The sequence below is a fragment of the Channa argus genome, chromosome 22 (assembly GCF_033026475.1).
Source record: "Channa argus isolate prfri chromosome 22, Channa argus male v1.0, whole genome shotgun sequence".
Lineage (NCBI taxonomy): Eukaryota > Metazoa > Chordata > Actinopteri > Anabantiformes > Channidae > Channa > Channa argus.
The window spans coordinates 3088451-3104956 of NC_090218.1; the positions used below are offsets into that span (position 1 = coordinate 3088451).

General features: G+C 37.1%; 1 protein-coding gene across 11 annotated transcripts in view; it reads right to left on the reverse strand.

Annotated features, from left to right (window-relative positions):
• ncam1a (neural cell adhesion molecule 1a) overlaps window positions 1-16506 on the reverse strand; it is a 224906-nt gene that overhangs the window by 8384 nt on the left and 200016 nt on the right. For 4 of the 11 annotated variants that reach the window (XM_067491676.1, XM_067491677.1, XM_067491678.1 and 1 more), the window contains 3 exons: window positions 3117-3324; window positions 1406-1519; window positions 115-564 (listed from right to left, as the gene is read on the reverse strand). In XM_067491676.1, coding sequence (XP_067347777.1) covers window positions 115-564; window positions 1406-1519; window positions 3117-3324 — 772 coding nt within the window. Of the gene's footprint in view, window positions 1-114; window positions 565-1405; window positions 1520-3116; window positions 3325-11455; window positions 12682-12900; window positions 13238-16506 lie in introns of those variants that run through there. The other 7 variants (XM_067491680.1, XM_067491687.1, XM_067491681.1 and 4 more) reach the window with 3 other exon arrangements.

The following is a 16506-nucleotide window of genomic DNA, read 5'->3' on the forward strand; positions in this document are numbered from 1 at the left end:
CTCTGCAAAGGGTGAAACTTTCCTTGAAAAAGAAATGACACAACTGTGAGCTACTGGAATGCTACCAGAATAAAAGTGATAAGTTGAAGAACATGGAAGCGGTAATGTTCATACTCATTTTGGGCCGATGCGGTCGAGTCTGTGCACAGGGCACTGGGGACATCTTTTGCTGGACCGTCTACTTTCAAGTCCTTATTGTGGATGTTGTCAAGGGCTTTGACTGGGTCACACTGGCTCTTTGGCCCATCGGCATTACTGGAAGGTGGGCGGACTGGCACTGAGGCAGGAAGTGTGGGGTTGGATAAGGGGGGAACCTTAGGAGTCTCGCTCAGGTCGACCAGGGGCCCAACATCAGGTTGGGTACTAGCTTTAAGGGAGCTGGACTGGTCAACAGGGTTGTTTTGGGGACAGGACGTGGCAGGGGTCACTTTGGTTGGACTGGTGGTTAGCGTGGTGCTCTCACTAGCAGGACTGCTCTGTGCCGTGCTAAAGCTCTCAGCCACTGAGTTAGTGGCAGTTGAGGGGAAGTTTATCACCGTGGAGGTGGTGTCTGCAGCAGCAGGCCTGTTTGGTGGGAAGGAGGAGAACAAGGAGGGAAGGAGAAGGAGGGTTGGGGAGTGGATACAGAGGTGGAAAAACATAGAGCCACCAGAAAAGTGTGGGAGAGAAAGGAAAAGAACAACGACAGAAATAAAGAGATAGAGGGAAAGTGTAGTTTAGGGTATAAACAAGGCAGAGTGACTACGACTGTGCTGTAGTGAAAAAGCAAAACTGCATAATCAAAATGTTAGCAACACAATATTTGTGGAAGGGTAAACAAAAAATAACAATGCAACCAACTATAGAGAAAGTGCTGCAGTTTCAGTGTTAGGTCCCTAATTGGCAACAACCCAAATAAGGGAAGGTTTGTTGGGTCTGACTGGCTTCGAAAACACTGCTCAACGTCTAATGTGATGAACACTGTTCTATAAATTTCTATCAATATTAAAGAACCAGGACAACGTAAGTATTTAATATGTGTTGTTTTTAAGCTTGCCAGTGTTAAATTCCTTTATTTAAATTAAAATTCATAAAGTGGGTCTTTAATTCATTATTTATTATGTTCTGACTTTTTTAAGAACTCAACATGAAATCTGCTGAGTCAAAATGCAGTTGCCTCATTTATACATATCACATTATTAGGTTAATGGTCATACTACAGACTACAATGGGGCTTGTTGAATGTTGACCTAGTATTAATTAGCCTTGTACTAGACAATATATTGTAATAGACTGTTGAGTACCCCACGCACAAAAGAAGCTTTGAGCCTATGGGAATAGCTTAATAATTAATCAAGACACTTTGATGATTTGTCCAGCTTCAGGGCAACTGTTGGCAGGAGAATTAGTGCAGTTCCACACTTACTCTGGTTCAGTCAAAGGTGTGGTCTCATTGGGCTCAGTGGGACCCCCTCCTTGGTTTGGAATGTTATCCTCCTCTGTTCTCACCTCAACAATGGGCTCCTTTGACTCATCTTTCCTGTTGTAAGAGGGCAACATTATGACCAAGCAAACATTTAAACTATATCTGTCGGCGACAGACCAAATTCAAACACAGATTAGCACATTAGGTTAGACAGAGGACTTGGGTTGTCACACATACACATGAACACACTTTTATTCTGTAACACATGACCACCCCACCCATGTCATAGAAAAGTCTATTGGTGATCAACATCATTGTATAGATGAATTGTATTTTAAGGTATAAAACATGCAGACTCTCCAGGACACTGCAGCCCTTTATGCTGTCAAGAAAACTGTCTGTCTCATAGCAACATCCTCCACCTGCATCCACCTGCAGACTCTGTGTTTCTGTTATAATAATCTCTCTGATTGTGCTGAACTTTAAATTGTTTTCTTGCTGGGGGTTGATGTGTTTAGATCAAACAATGTGTACATCTCAATTCGCAATAACTAAATCTGTTTCATGTGAGCTGTTTAGTTGAAATATTTATTTGTTGTTCTGGGTTGAGACGTTCAGAGCTGAGATGAGAGACTGAACAGCATTTTTGATCAAACAAAGGCTAGAATGCGATCACTGCATTTCAACATGTTAAGATATTTACAAGGTTAAACCATTAAATACAAGTCTAAGTGAAAGCAACATGCAGATGAGCTCTGCTTTGACATAAATATTTCTGTGTCACAGACAGTGTTTATCATCAAAATGATCTGGACACAAGATGTTATGAAGGGAAACTTTTTTTAATGGATCAAAAAAATTAAAATGATAAAATTAATACAAACTTATTAAATTATTTCTTCATAAAGGGGGTGGTTGGCTGGGTATAAACCCTCGTTTACAGCGACGCCTTGTATAATCACAAGGAAATAAGGATATGTTTAGCTCAAGAAAGTGCTGAACAACTGCAGCTCTGTAAAAGGTGACAAAATAAATGAAGCCTTCCAGCAGGAACGCATGCATTCGATCCACACAGTCTCACTTGCTTAATGTTATTAGCTCACAAGATGTCAATTTCAAGTCAATGCAGCTATAATCTAAGAATGAGTAAGTTTGATAAGATTGATTTAGAGCTTGTATAAGACAACAATAGCTGAAACACTAACTGCTGTGGAAACCAGCACCTCTCAATATGATTAAGGTATTTTTTAATTCCATCTCTACACATTAAATAAATATGAGTTGAAATATGGATGTAGGCCAATATAAGTTAGCAAGTTCTACTTCTACACTTTGTGCTGAGCTCAGCATATCCTGAAAGCATTAAGATGAAACTAATGATGCTAAATGAACTGATGAATCTTCTTTTCACATGACCCTACCCCTACAAACGAATGATTTTTTAAAAATAATTTTATTTTGCCCACTTGGAAGCATCACGGTTTTGTTTTTAGTGCATTATTATCTCTTCACATTCAGAGGACTCACATTCGCCAACTCTGGAGGAAAATGTTTGGCACATGACCCTGGGTTCATTTAAGTGTGAACATGCTGTTTTGTGTGTTTATCCAATGCTAATAATTCATTGTTCATTCAGAATATTGATTAGTGCAGCTTTAAAAGCAAACCATCACGCATGATGTATCATAATCATAAAAGATGATTTACTTACGTGAAAGCTGCCTTGCCCTCCTCAATGTCCTTGCTCTTGGCACCTGGGCCGGCCTTCCCACAGAAGTTAACAGCAATGCACATGAGGAGTCCACACTTGTTGAGGAAGTAGCAGGTGACGTCTACGCCCAACAACAGTAGGAAGAACACAACAATGAGGATGCCTACGATGGCTCCCGTGCCCAGGCCTGAGCCACCGCCCATGGCGTCTGAAGGACAAGGACAAGGAGAGGGGATATGCAAGCAAAACAGGCAGGAAAGAGAGGCAAGGAGAGGAGTTAGGATAGAGAAAAGGGTTTAATGTGAGGAAGAGGGGATAGAAAGTTAGAAAGAGAGAATAAGGGAGATGATGAGGAACATAGTCAAGCTTTTAATAAACTGCTTCAGGGTTTCAGTTGTCAAGACCTCAAGTGTGTCACCGTTCAAAGAGAATTTTGGGGCAAATCGTGGCAGAGCCAGAAGGAAAATAAAAGGTCGAAACACAAAGCTCTAATCTCTGCTTCCATTATAGCAACTTGATATTTATTCTTAAAAGTCATCATAGGTGACACACTTGAGGAGTTCAATTTCACACATTAACAGAACAACCAAAGATTAAAACACAAACACACACACACACGCACACACACACACAAAGTCAAAGTCAAATTAGATCTATAAAACATCTAGTGCTCTGTGACACATATAGCTGATAGTATGTGTCACAAATATATATATATTACAAAAACTTATCAGACCCACACACACTTTCAAGGGAGACATTAATTTTTTACAACATGCTTCTTCTAATTTTACAGTGTTTAAATTAAGAAACAAATTACTTTAGCCCTATTAGTTGTTCCATAACCGATAATTCTTTTGTCATTGTGCTCAAATGGTGGAGCTTACAAGAGGTGTGCTCCATCTTGCTGCAAATTCGTGAAACCAGCTCGAAAATATTAATGTATTTAGTAAAAGAAAAAGAAATGTTAAATGACGACTTAATGGCATGGCATCTAAATAAGAAGTGCTTTAAAAATTAAAAATGATCAAACCCTTGCTGCACAATAGTGATGGAAATTTTCACTTTCTTATACAAAAATGTAAAAAGCTCCACTCAGAAGATTCAATTATATTATATTTATTCTAACATCCACTGATAATCCATAAAACACAATTTTTAAGTTACAAAAAATTGGCCTTCAATAAAAGTACAATAAAAAAAATGCTGATTATTAATTGGCACATTCTTTGCTGACTCACGGAAAAACACTGTCTCACCTTAACCAAGAATAACCTGCAAACGTCCACACTCCTACCTATGATTTACTGGAATAAACAAAAATTGTAATTTGCATCAATCAGTCAGGATATTAAACCCACAGATAGTTTTACTGCTGTACCAAATAGAGGTCACCATGGGAACAGGATTAATGGGTGCATCGCAGTGTGTGGGGCTGCATAACCACTACAACATTAAAATCACCAGGTCAATTATACGCTGTGACTGATTTTCACCAGTTTATACCAACACATCGTATGACACAGAAAAACAATGGTGTAAAGCTTTTTAAAGGTAAAAGCCAGTGGGTTATGAGGTTCACTCCTTAGCTACGCACTCTCACAAAGAGAGTAACAGCTTTCCGTTTTGTTCCCATTCAATCTTTCTTCAGCTGGAAAAATATATAATTATTATCTGAACAGCGGTTTATCTCATATAACATATGAAGTCATCACTTTTCTAATTCCGCTTTTGCGGCAAAGTGAAAATGTGGGTTATAATTATTATTTTTTTTTTTACGATTATTCCACATAAACAAATGCACATACAGTTAATAGACAGAATGAATTAAACAAGAGTTGGAGGACCAAGGCAACTTAAGCTTTGCAGCGTTGCATTTCAACAATGGCTTGCTGAAATATCATCATTTGTTATGAAAATTTTCTTTCTTTTTTTTTTTTTTACAAATCCAGACTAATATAAATGGTGAAGGCCATTTTTCCAACTATGGATGCAGCCCGCAAGTACATTTTAAAGTACAACTTTGCTTAAAAAAGCAAAGGTGTAGTGGCCTCGGTGATCCAATCACAAGTGTTATTAATGGTTAATTATACATTTTAAAATAAAGTGAGGAAAACACTTTTTTTCTACCCCCCCCCCCCAAAGAAAATGTAAAAATGACTCTCTCAAATACCTAAATAAAGTGATATACAAGTATCGTGTCTCTCGTGACCCTGAATAATCTACACTGTCATTTACACACTCCTCTCTGTTTGAGTGTGGTTTCTCTCATTGCCACACGAGGAAGTACTTTATTCCAGCATGCATCTCATTTGAGTTCACTCAAATTTACCAGCGTGTCAAAATATGCATAAATCCTTGTCGGTAGTTTGTTGCTGCCTTGTGACAGACAACATGTGCACAGGCTTCCTTAAATTATCCACTACTGAGTGCTTTTTAATTTTTGAGACATTGTCCCATGACGGAACATTAAAGGAGAATATGTTGTTCCCTTTGACCCCAGATGCTGCCTTGGCCCTGCAGTGAGGCTTTGCTTTAAGGCAGTAAAGACCGTGGCTATCAACTTGAGGGGTCTGTAAAGGATCAAGAGCTCATCGTACTGTCTGAGGAGAACATGAGCACAGGGACGTCTACTGACGAATCTCTTTTGCAGCTCTGTTCCCTTTTGTGATTTATGTCTTTATCACAGATAATAGACCAAATGCTGACAATACTCACAATATGTGAGCTACCATTTTAGGTTTTTGATTGACCACATGAGGTAAATTCATTACAGAACATGAAGACAGTCTCTTTTGTCTGCCAAAAGACAAATCTAATACTATACTTCTTTTTCTCTGCCTGGAAAATGTTTAGTTATTTTTGAAGCTGACCCACTCATTTATTCGAATGACATGACTGCTGTTAACATCAGTCATCTCACTAACATTTACAGTATGACACTGCATGTCATTTAATCACATTATTTTATATTTGCTAATCATATACACAGCCAGTGAAGTGATGGACATTATTCACATCCTGAAATTACATTTTCATGGGCCCAGTTTATGTGACCATGTTTTTACCTGTACTGGTAAAGTACACCATTAAACAGGTGACTGACACTAATTTATTCTCTTAGCCTTTTAAATTCAGCAGACCTATGGACACACATGGGAAATGCAGACAAACATTTTGCAATAATTAATAGCGATTCCTCTAAAGGTAGTTTTTCCACCTCTCTAGCTATTTATATTTGTCTACTGCACTGACACAGATACCTTCACAACCCACGGTTAATTTAGAGATTTAATTTACATTCACTAATTTCTTCCTTTTGGCTGTACCCTAACAGTGACGGCAGTGCAAAATACAGGAGTGTTCCATGTTTGTGTACTGCAGTGTAGCAACACTTGTTTTTCCTCTGCCCATTGCTTCATTTGCATTTTAACAGACACAATAAATCATGTGGCATGTATTCAGTGCTGGATTTTTACACCGAATGCTCTCACTGAGGGAGAAAGCACCAATCTATGTGTCGGGATGGGCTACACAACCATTTGTCTTTGCAGGCTTGTCAGGTACAGTACTGAGGCAGTTCCCCAGAAGACTGCTGATAACAGGCTGCATGCGATAAGTCTCAATTTCACCGAAAAACCATGCACTCCTAAAAAAATCAATAACCAGCATGCCAAGTACAGACAATCTGCTAAATTTGTGTACTAGTACACTATTGAAAAGTCCTCATATTGGCAGTTAACTTAAATATCATGACAGCACTGGAAGATGCATTCAAATAATAGCTGCTGGCACTCGTAACTTTTCAGATTTTAATGTTTGACTTTTAAAACTCCCATAGGTATTCAATCTTTACAAAAGCCATTCTGAAAGGCAAATTTAAAAACAAAGACCCATATGGTATAACATGTTTTAAAAGAACAAATGACCAAGCAACAGAAGAAGAACACTTTCAGGACTAATTTATCCTTGTCCTAAAAAGAGACTGATTGATTCACTGAGGTGTAAAAAAAATAAATAAATAAAAAGCCATGTACAAAACATGAGAAACTCAGACAGCAACACCACACAGCTACTGCTTTAGCATCACTACCTCTGCATTTCTCCAACCCTCACAGCCACTTACATAGGCGTTCGTTCATGGATAATTCGGCTTTTTTCTTTTAAGACACACTCTAAATTTCAGATCACTCTCACATGACCTTAAGGAGTCCGGTAGAATTTCATGCTGTGAGTAAAATCCTGAGATAATCCAAAAGCCTATCACTGATTAAACCTCTTCCTTCAATCTTTAACCTTTCCTTAAATATCTTAAACTGATGCCACAGTCAGAAAATAATTTAGTTTTAACCTGATTTTAACCGGATACTGAAGGCAAAATACACTGTTGCCCATAAAGTTTGAATTTTGTTTTCTGACACATTCCTCTAAAGCATGATTTAGAGATTTTGAATATATCACTCAGTGAAAAACAGACAGAATTTCAATGCACTTTACATAGTTTCACAGATTGCATACAGCATTTAATGCTATTATAAAGTGTAGGAAATTACACTAAGCTCAATACTGTAACTACATTCAGTAACAGATATCGTGTGTTTGAATTTTATAGTTATCTTATTCTTGCTTGATACTGTTATCACTTTCTTTACATTTGCATCGTCCATTAAAGCGCTGCCACAGTGTGGCACTGCACCACCATCAATGTATAGGAGCTTCAGCTTCAGTTTTCTTTTGGGGAATAAGAAAGCAGAGTGATGCTGACAACTGACTCCGTCTTGGACTGATTCAAATTCTTGAAACCTCTTCATGCAGCTGGATGGGATTTCAAACATTTAAATGAATATTAATGCTAGTGAAGTATAGAGTATTGGATGGAGGATATGAAAGTTTAGAAAGATTACATTTAACTTGTTGATTTAACTTGGCCAAATTGTTTAACAGAGAGGATTTCTGTCAGTATTGTGGCAATTTTTTTAATTGTATAGGAAATAATAAAACCGCTAAATTGTAGAAAAAGACAAATGAAAAGCACAAAAGACATAAGAGGGCTATTAGAAGAGAGTGAATCTTGACTTCATGAACAATAGGAGCAGCTCCTCCTGTAGTCTGTATGCAGTGGGTGACTGCAGCATTTGCTTCAGGGAGCAGAAATGTTCTGTTTGTATGCAATGCAAGTACATCTGATGCACACATTTAGATGAACATTCTGATTAGCCAAAATGAAAATCACTCAACACTGATCAGTACTATCATTACTCAGTAGGCACTGATGAACAACAGGAGGGACCAACAAGTGACAAAGAACACCTCAAGTGTGCCATAAGCTCTTATTATCCTTGTCACAGAACTTACTTGAGATGAAACAGCAGTGTCACAGAAAATACTCTGAAGGAAGTTTCATTTCAGAGCCCAACCTAGCAGGAATGAAAGATGGCCAGAGAGCCATGTTTCCGATCTGCCCAAAGGAAACTATCAATAGACAAATAATATCCACATGTATTTCTTCTCTTTTGCAAATCTATTATTTACTGTATACGCCTTCTTATTCCTGCTTAGTGAAACAGGATTTTACCACACACTTGGATGAATAGGTTTGCAACCTCTGGTCTCGAAATGGCAAGGACAATATATGGCAAGGACAATATTTAATAAACAATTAGCTAGTACAAAGGTTTCTTCATCTGAAATTCAAGTACAATTTGTATCCATTTATAGTGAGGGATGCAAACTTTTGCACCAATATTTGTAATAATTTTCATTCATCTGTCTACAGTCTTTAACCGCTTACCCTGTTCAGGGTCACGGAGGGGCTGCAGCTTATCCCAGCTGTCATTGGTCCATCGTCATTAGTCCATCTCAAGGCCAACACAGAGAGACAAAAAGAGACGGACAACCATTCACACTCACATTTACTCCTGGAGGTAATTTAGTCACCAATTTACCTAACATGCATGTCTTTGGACAGTGGGAGGAAACTGGAGTACGAGGAGAAATCCTATGTATGAACGGGGAGAACATGAAAACACTACACTGAAAGGCTACAGCCAGCAGGTAGATTCAAACCAGGGACCTTCAAGCTGTGAGGCAGCAGGACTAACGACTCCCCACCATGCTGCCCATTGAGTGGCTATAACCTTTTTACTGTAAACATTCATTGCCCTTTTGTGTTACTTGTGACGATTAAAGAACATTTATACCGGGTGAATGTGCATTATTATTATAGGATGTTTGAGCTTAAGTTTGCATCAAATGGAATGTCAGGGGATGCAAATGTTAACCTAAACCCAACATAATAATAAGTAATGCACATTCAGCTAGCAGAAATGTTCCTTCATAGGAGAAAAGTCTTTGTGAAATATTGGAAATTATATTGTTGCAAAAGTTTGACTCCCCCTTGATAAATTCATTAAAATGAACGTCTGACAAGGACACATTTGTACTAGGTGCAAAAAATATTATATTGATAAAAAAATCTTTACACTGTTTATGCCATTTCAAATTAAGGGGATGCAAACTTTTGCACTCAACTGTAAATCACTGACATAATATGTACCTTCATGTGTTAAAGTAGACAAGGTTAAACCAAGCAAGCGCATTTTATGGTACTTCTACATTCCTCAATCACATGCAGCCTCTTGAATTCATTCACCTTAGCATCCCCTCCAAAGCTGCCTTCAAAAGTCACAATTCAGATGGAAAAACCTTTGACAGTTGCTTAATTGAAATTGAAGTGCTTGTTGCTAGAGTCTAGGACTGCTTCAAATGAAACCCTTCCTGTTCATATAGGATGTCAAGTATGGCATGCTCGGTGTTTAAGCATTCAGAACCCATGACAACATCTTGATAACCCACTGGCAGTAAAATGTTGACTTTTTGTAAAATGAGATTATATAATGATATTATATTTCCTGTATTTTCCTGTATTTCAACACCACGCTGAACTATAAGAAAAGAGCAGATGGCATCATTTCCACTTAAAAAGGCATACATTCTATAGCAGTGGGGTTTTTTTTATATATGACTTTTCTCATGAATGCAGTAAACATCAACCCACCTGAATCATTTGCATGACTTTAAATAACCTGGATATGTATTATTGCTTTATTAATTCTCTCATACAGAATTGTTGGCCTGGCTGAAGTGGTTTTAGTCTCTTCATGTATGCAAATTTGTTGTCAAGTCTTGCAAACATACTCTTTGTTGAACAAAATTTTGAACAACCAGAAACTGTGTCCAGGGTTTTTAGTAAATAGTGGTCATTTTTTAAATCTGTAGCTGTTAGCTACCAGTATTAGAAAAGAGCTTCTAACATTTCTTTTTCAAATAACTATTCGATTTCCATAACAGATGGTAAAATAGACAATTGCCTACAACAACATATGTTCCCTGGACAGAAAACTCTAGTAGAAGTGTGACTACTTTACGAAAAGCAAAGGCAGAAAATATTGTGCCGTGGAGCAATAAAACTGGTCAGGTGGATCTAATATATAGGTCAACAAACTATGTTATTTATGACTGCGATGTTTCCACAATTTTTAACCTTTGGAAGGTTCATTTCTTTTTTGTTTTATTCTAATCACAATTCCACAAAATCCTAACTAAATATATATTGTTTAGATACATAAATATAAATAAATATATATAAATATAAATATATTACACTGAATACACTGATTCCATGCGTACATCAACAGAAATATCATTAGCATTATGTTAATTATAAGCAAAATCTGCTCAGCAAGCCATCCTCTTGCTGCTGCACAAATGTTTAGTTAGTTGCATATTACAATGATTATGTTTTTCTGTTCGACATTACACTGCTTGATGGCTATTAAAGGTTTAAAGAAAGATGCCTCCATGAATCTTCTGACATACATTATAGATTATACTGATAACAATCAGTATAATACTAATAATAAATACTAACAACAAGATGTTTGTAGCCAATGAAAACACTAGAATGTGTACACTTAATACTGATTTCAGTTTATGGACAGACATTTTAGAAAAGGAACTATTTATTTAAAGTAAAATCAACAAAAGTACTTTAGCTTGGCAGAGCTCTTTATGATGAACCATATAGTGTTTATAATTTTTATTTTATGTTCAAAATGCATACTGTGTTGTTCAGATATAACCAGGCTACTCTTTCAGCCTCTGGGCTTGTGTGGAGAATTGCATCACTGAATGCAAAATACATTTTGTTAAAACTTCTGAGGAAAAAAGTGGACTAAAATCAGCTTGATGATCCCGGTAATAAGCAGTCAGTACAAGTGAACGCTGTGTCACATCTTGGTACGTAAAGTTGCTAAAGCTTCAGAAAGCCATTACTTCCATGAAAGAAAAAGAAACAATTTATTTCAACCCTACAATGGTTACATGGAAATACACCGATATGTACTTACAAAAATGTCTCAGAGCATAAAATAATTTCACATTATTGAAAATGCAATTTTTAGTGTAGAACAGCTGTTGCGTTTATGATTTTTAGACATTACTCTGCTTTCAAGGTAAAAAGAGAATGTGAGCAATTAAAATAACAGCTGATTTGAAGATCAGTTTGAAAAGAGTATGTACACTTGTCACAAAGCATACGTTTTTCTGCACAACTTTCTGTCCTCTCCAGACAAGGTGGTTACATAACAATGTATTTTAAATTAAGCATTATATGTGATGTTGAAAAGTAATAAAGTTGAATTACTGAAATAAATGAATGCTCTCACCTTAGGCAATATTAAATTCTCTGCAAATGTCACTTTCCCTCATTTTGTACAGCAGGACATTTCAAGCTTGTATCCAAAAAAGACAAATTAGGCACAGCATTTGAACTCATCACCTGGTTAACACATTCATAATGCTTGACAGGGGGAGCTTCAAAGCAGCTGCATAGCACATTCATGAATACTGGTTCATGCCTTGTGTCAGCTTTCATGCAATGTTCATGCTTTTATGTCATTTGTGACATAACAGTGGAATGAGGTGTCTTTTTATTAGGCAATAATTCCAAAATAAAAGTCTCTTTACAACTCACTGATTCTGGTTAGAACATTGTAGACATGTGATTAAACAGTGTGAAGTAGTCATTCTATTCATCACCCCACTCAGGATCACATTAAGGCATTATGAATGTGCTACTAGCTGTATCAACCAAAGCAGTAACACTTTGTCAACATCGCAGCCCAAAAGGGCACCCATATCCAATCTGTAACAATGACATGAGCCTCTAAAAAAAACCCTTTCTGTATCTATTCATATACAACATGAAAAAAAGATGAAAACAGAATATTAAAAGAATCTAAATATCCAAAATTTGAACGGTACAAGTACTGAGCACCCTGTCATAACGTCATGGAACCAATGTCTTGACTTTTTTTTCCTTGTGTGTGACTGCACAAGGGTCAAAAGGCATAGAAAGCAAAAGGGTCTGGGCCCAATGATTTCAACGGCTCAGACTATCCTCTTTCTTTTTGAACAAAAGCAGTTTATGAGAGCCAAAGTACAGTCAGCATGGACAAGATAAGAGCCGCCAGACTGTACGTCACACATTGGCAACCGAGGATAGCTGAGATTATTCATCAAAAGACATATCACACATATCAATATTCAAAACAGTTTTTTGAGTGACAATTATAGCAAACAAAACAAAATAATAATAACACAATAAAAGCACAAACAGAGAAAGAAATTTGTGTGTATGGCAATGTATGGTCCATAGGTGCCCAAGAAGATCACACATGAAGACAGGAATAGGACACGGAGAAAAGGGAAGCAGGAGAGAAAGAGGGAAAAGAGGGAGAGAGATAGAAAAATAGGTCAGAAATACACAAATACAAGCCTGAAAGGTTATTAAAGACTGAACTGAGGAATAATAAAGGAAGTCTAAGTTAGAGGATCAAAGTAAAAAAGAAGTCATAGCATGTTAGTGGCACATGGTTCATGGCAGGCAGTGAGTGGAAGGTCACGGAAACGAAGGTAATGGGGAATGACGAGAGAAAAGAAGACATCTCAAACACACTGCAGTACATCCTCTCTGCTTTGATGTTCAGTGTAACACAAGGAGTTTTTAATCAGCCATGGTTCAGATCGGTGGCAGAGTTTAGGATAAGACAGATGGCGGCCTGGATGCAAGAACACATCCATGTAAATCAGGCTATTACCTTTCATTCTTAAGGCCAGTGGTGTAATGTCAAGTAAATGCAAGTTTATGGGAAAATTACGTGACACAGTAGGACCTCTAAATTTTGCTATGTGTTATCTTTGGTAGCCAAAAGCTCTGTTTCCAATGAGCAGCTCCCTTCTGGGTGTGTAGAGCAATGACATTGGTTTTATAAAGCAGCATCAGGTACTGTGCAAAAGCAGCACCATCATACAGAAATCGACTTACTTAATCAGATTAATATATCAGAAAAAATTGTATGCATTACTGTACATGTACATGATTTGCATTTATACTGTTGAAACATTCATTAGTGAGGTATCCTCATTAAGCTTATTAAACTGTAATCCAAGCAGCATTTTGTTCCTTGTGAGACTTTTTCTATTGTAATTCATCATTTTTATGACACAGGGTTGGAAAAGCGATAAATTGCCTAAAAGATATAAATATTTTATACACACACACGTGGTAGGTCTTTTCATTTTGTATTATTAATGTACTATAACCAGTCAGATGCCCCGTGTGAATGTGTGCACATGTACAAAGAAGAGGACGGGACAATACACATGGTAGAGCCTCTTGTTCAGCTACCATTACACCACTGGTCATGACCCATGCAAAATCACACAACCAGAACAGAGGTTGGTTATGAAGGTCACGTCTATGTCATGAATGAAGGGGTGAGCTCATGTTATAAAAACTCCCAAAGTTAATAGCTTTTTTGTTGTTTTTTTTTTTTTTTGGTAGTTTTAATTCAATGTCAACCTTAGCTGGGGAGATTTGGATGGATCAGTTGTCAACACCTGCCACTTTTGTGTCCACACAAGCAAATTTACAAAGGCTGTGTTTATTTTGACCAACATTTTCAGCATTAGAATTAGGATGATTTCCCTCTCCACAGCTGGGTAGCAGTTTGCCTTCTGTGACATACAAATGCTACCCAGCTGTACCTACCGCAAACAGAAACAGCAAACGCCAAATTACATAAAAGACTTAACAGATCCTTTCCCCAAAGAAGAGGTAGCTTAACACTAAGATGTTTGCAAAAAGCTTATATTCTCATATATATTCAAATCACATATATCAATAGGTTTTGTAGCATTTTATATGTGTGACTGCTTTCTGAGCATATGTTTGAAAAGGAAAAACAATTATACAGATCAGAACTCAACTTTGGAAAAACACAGCATTCACAATTTGCCTCACAGTGCCAATTTTTTATCGCATTGATGTAGGGTATTTACAAGAAGGCAGCATTAACAAGAAACCTACTAAAATTAAATTCAACCGTTGTAGCTAAAAATAAACTTCAGAAATTTCCCATGTGCCTTGAAGCGAAGAAAATCAGCAACAACTTGGAAGTTATACAAAAATTCCAAAACAAAACATTAAATTAAAGTAATAACATGAATTAAAGGGGGACTGTCTTAGATGAAGCCCATGTGAACTTCAGCTCTTGTAGTATTATCAGTGATCCAAACCTCCCACTGCTATATGGCTGTTGCCCAGCAAGCACACAAAAAAGAAAATAACTGGTTTCTTTATGTGCCATGCACTGGCAGCAATTGCCTTTTAGGGCTTCCAGTAAAGAACAGACAAAATGAATTCAGTTGGAAGTGGTACCATGCAAAGACTGCAGGGTCTGCATCCACACCTAACTAGACCACACACTCTATTTTACATGAGTCATGGACCCTGAACTCTGAGACCCTATAAATCTAAACAGTGGAAGAAAAAATAGATGCTGACAGAAAAAATAAAAATAAGACGAGATGGATTAAAGAGAGAGTGAAAGAAACAAAAATATGCATGGAGTGACCAGATAGTAAAACACAGTAAAATACGTCTATATCTATATATATATATATATAATTATATATAATTATATATAGATATCTAGATAGATATAGATAGATTTGTAAAAATGGGTTAAATGTAGCTTCTTATGCACGACTGAGACATTAAAGTTTCTTTAAAGTATCCTGTAATCAAGACTGATGCATAGAGCGCCAGAGGCATGAGGATAAAAATGGCCACAGAAAGATCAAATTACATCAGATCGGATTACAAAAAATCACATCAAATAAACATTTATTTATTTAATTTTCTCTCATTTAATCTATCATTTTCCAACTCAGTCCGTGACTCTCAGCCCCAAGCTCAATTATGTGGTTCCACTTTTTAAAAGAGGCCAAGTAATCTTCACTAACAGCTGGACACTCCAGCTTTAGCATTTGTTACACAAAGTGTGTGTTTGTTGTGAGCTATTTCTTGTCGTAGATTAGCTTTGGGATTTAAGGCCATTATTACACAATTTTGAGTTTTGCCAGGTTAATTTATTTTCTGTCTTCATTTATTGTTATTGTAGCTTATTTGTTCTCAAAGGTGCCCCAGTGCAGGAAACATATTAGTAATGAGCCACTTTGAAATGTGTAATCTAAAAAAAAGCTGTCTACAGATTGCAATCATGTCCTCTGTGTTTTGTCCAAGGTGGAAATCACAGTTCTTTTGTGGTTCTAAATTTGAGTGAGTTTGAAGGCTAGGAAATGCAGTAAACATTATCTACTTCCAAAGCTAGTAAATAACTAATATCTGCATATTAATTCTGCTCATTCTTGCTCATAATTGTGCTCCTATCATGCAGAAAGTTCCCTCAAATTTACTTTGTAGTTTTGTGTCATTTTATAAGATCTTCACTTCACAGTTGAAAGGAAACATGATTGAAGCAATTAGTGCATCTCGTCTGAAGAAAATGACAAATAAAGTACTGAAAGTGAATGTGAAAATGGAAGCAAGACTGGATGAGTAAGAACAAAGTAATATTTTTAATGAAAGATAAACATAGTTGGACAAGAAGCTGGTGTACAGCTTAGGTATAGTGTGATGGGGATGCAGCCCAAGTTAACATGGCTACCTTACACACAACACAACAACAGAGCAAAAGGCTGACCGTGACCCCCTGTGTAGAGAACTACTTAGTATTAACTGGCCAAACTGCCCGGGTCTGACTAATATCTGCTCTCGACTGATGTCTGAAATTGACCAGTAACTGCTACCTTCCAGGAGTTAGTGAAGAATATGAGAGCATGATGCCACAATGCTGAGTTTTATCAGCAGAGCATCAATAAGAACAAAAAAAAATACACAGAGTATGCCTGTGCTATGATTTCAAGTTGTTAATGTTGATCCTGCGTGATCGGATATCTTTAATTTTGTGAAGTGAGCACAATG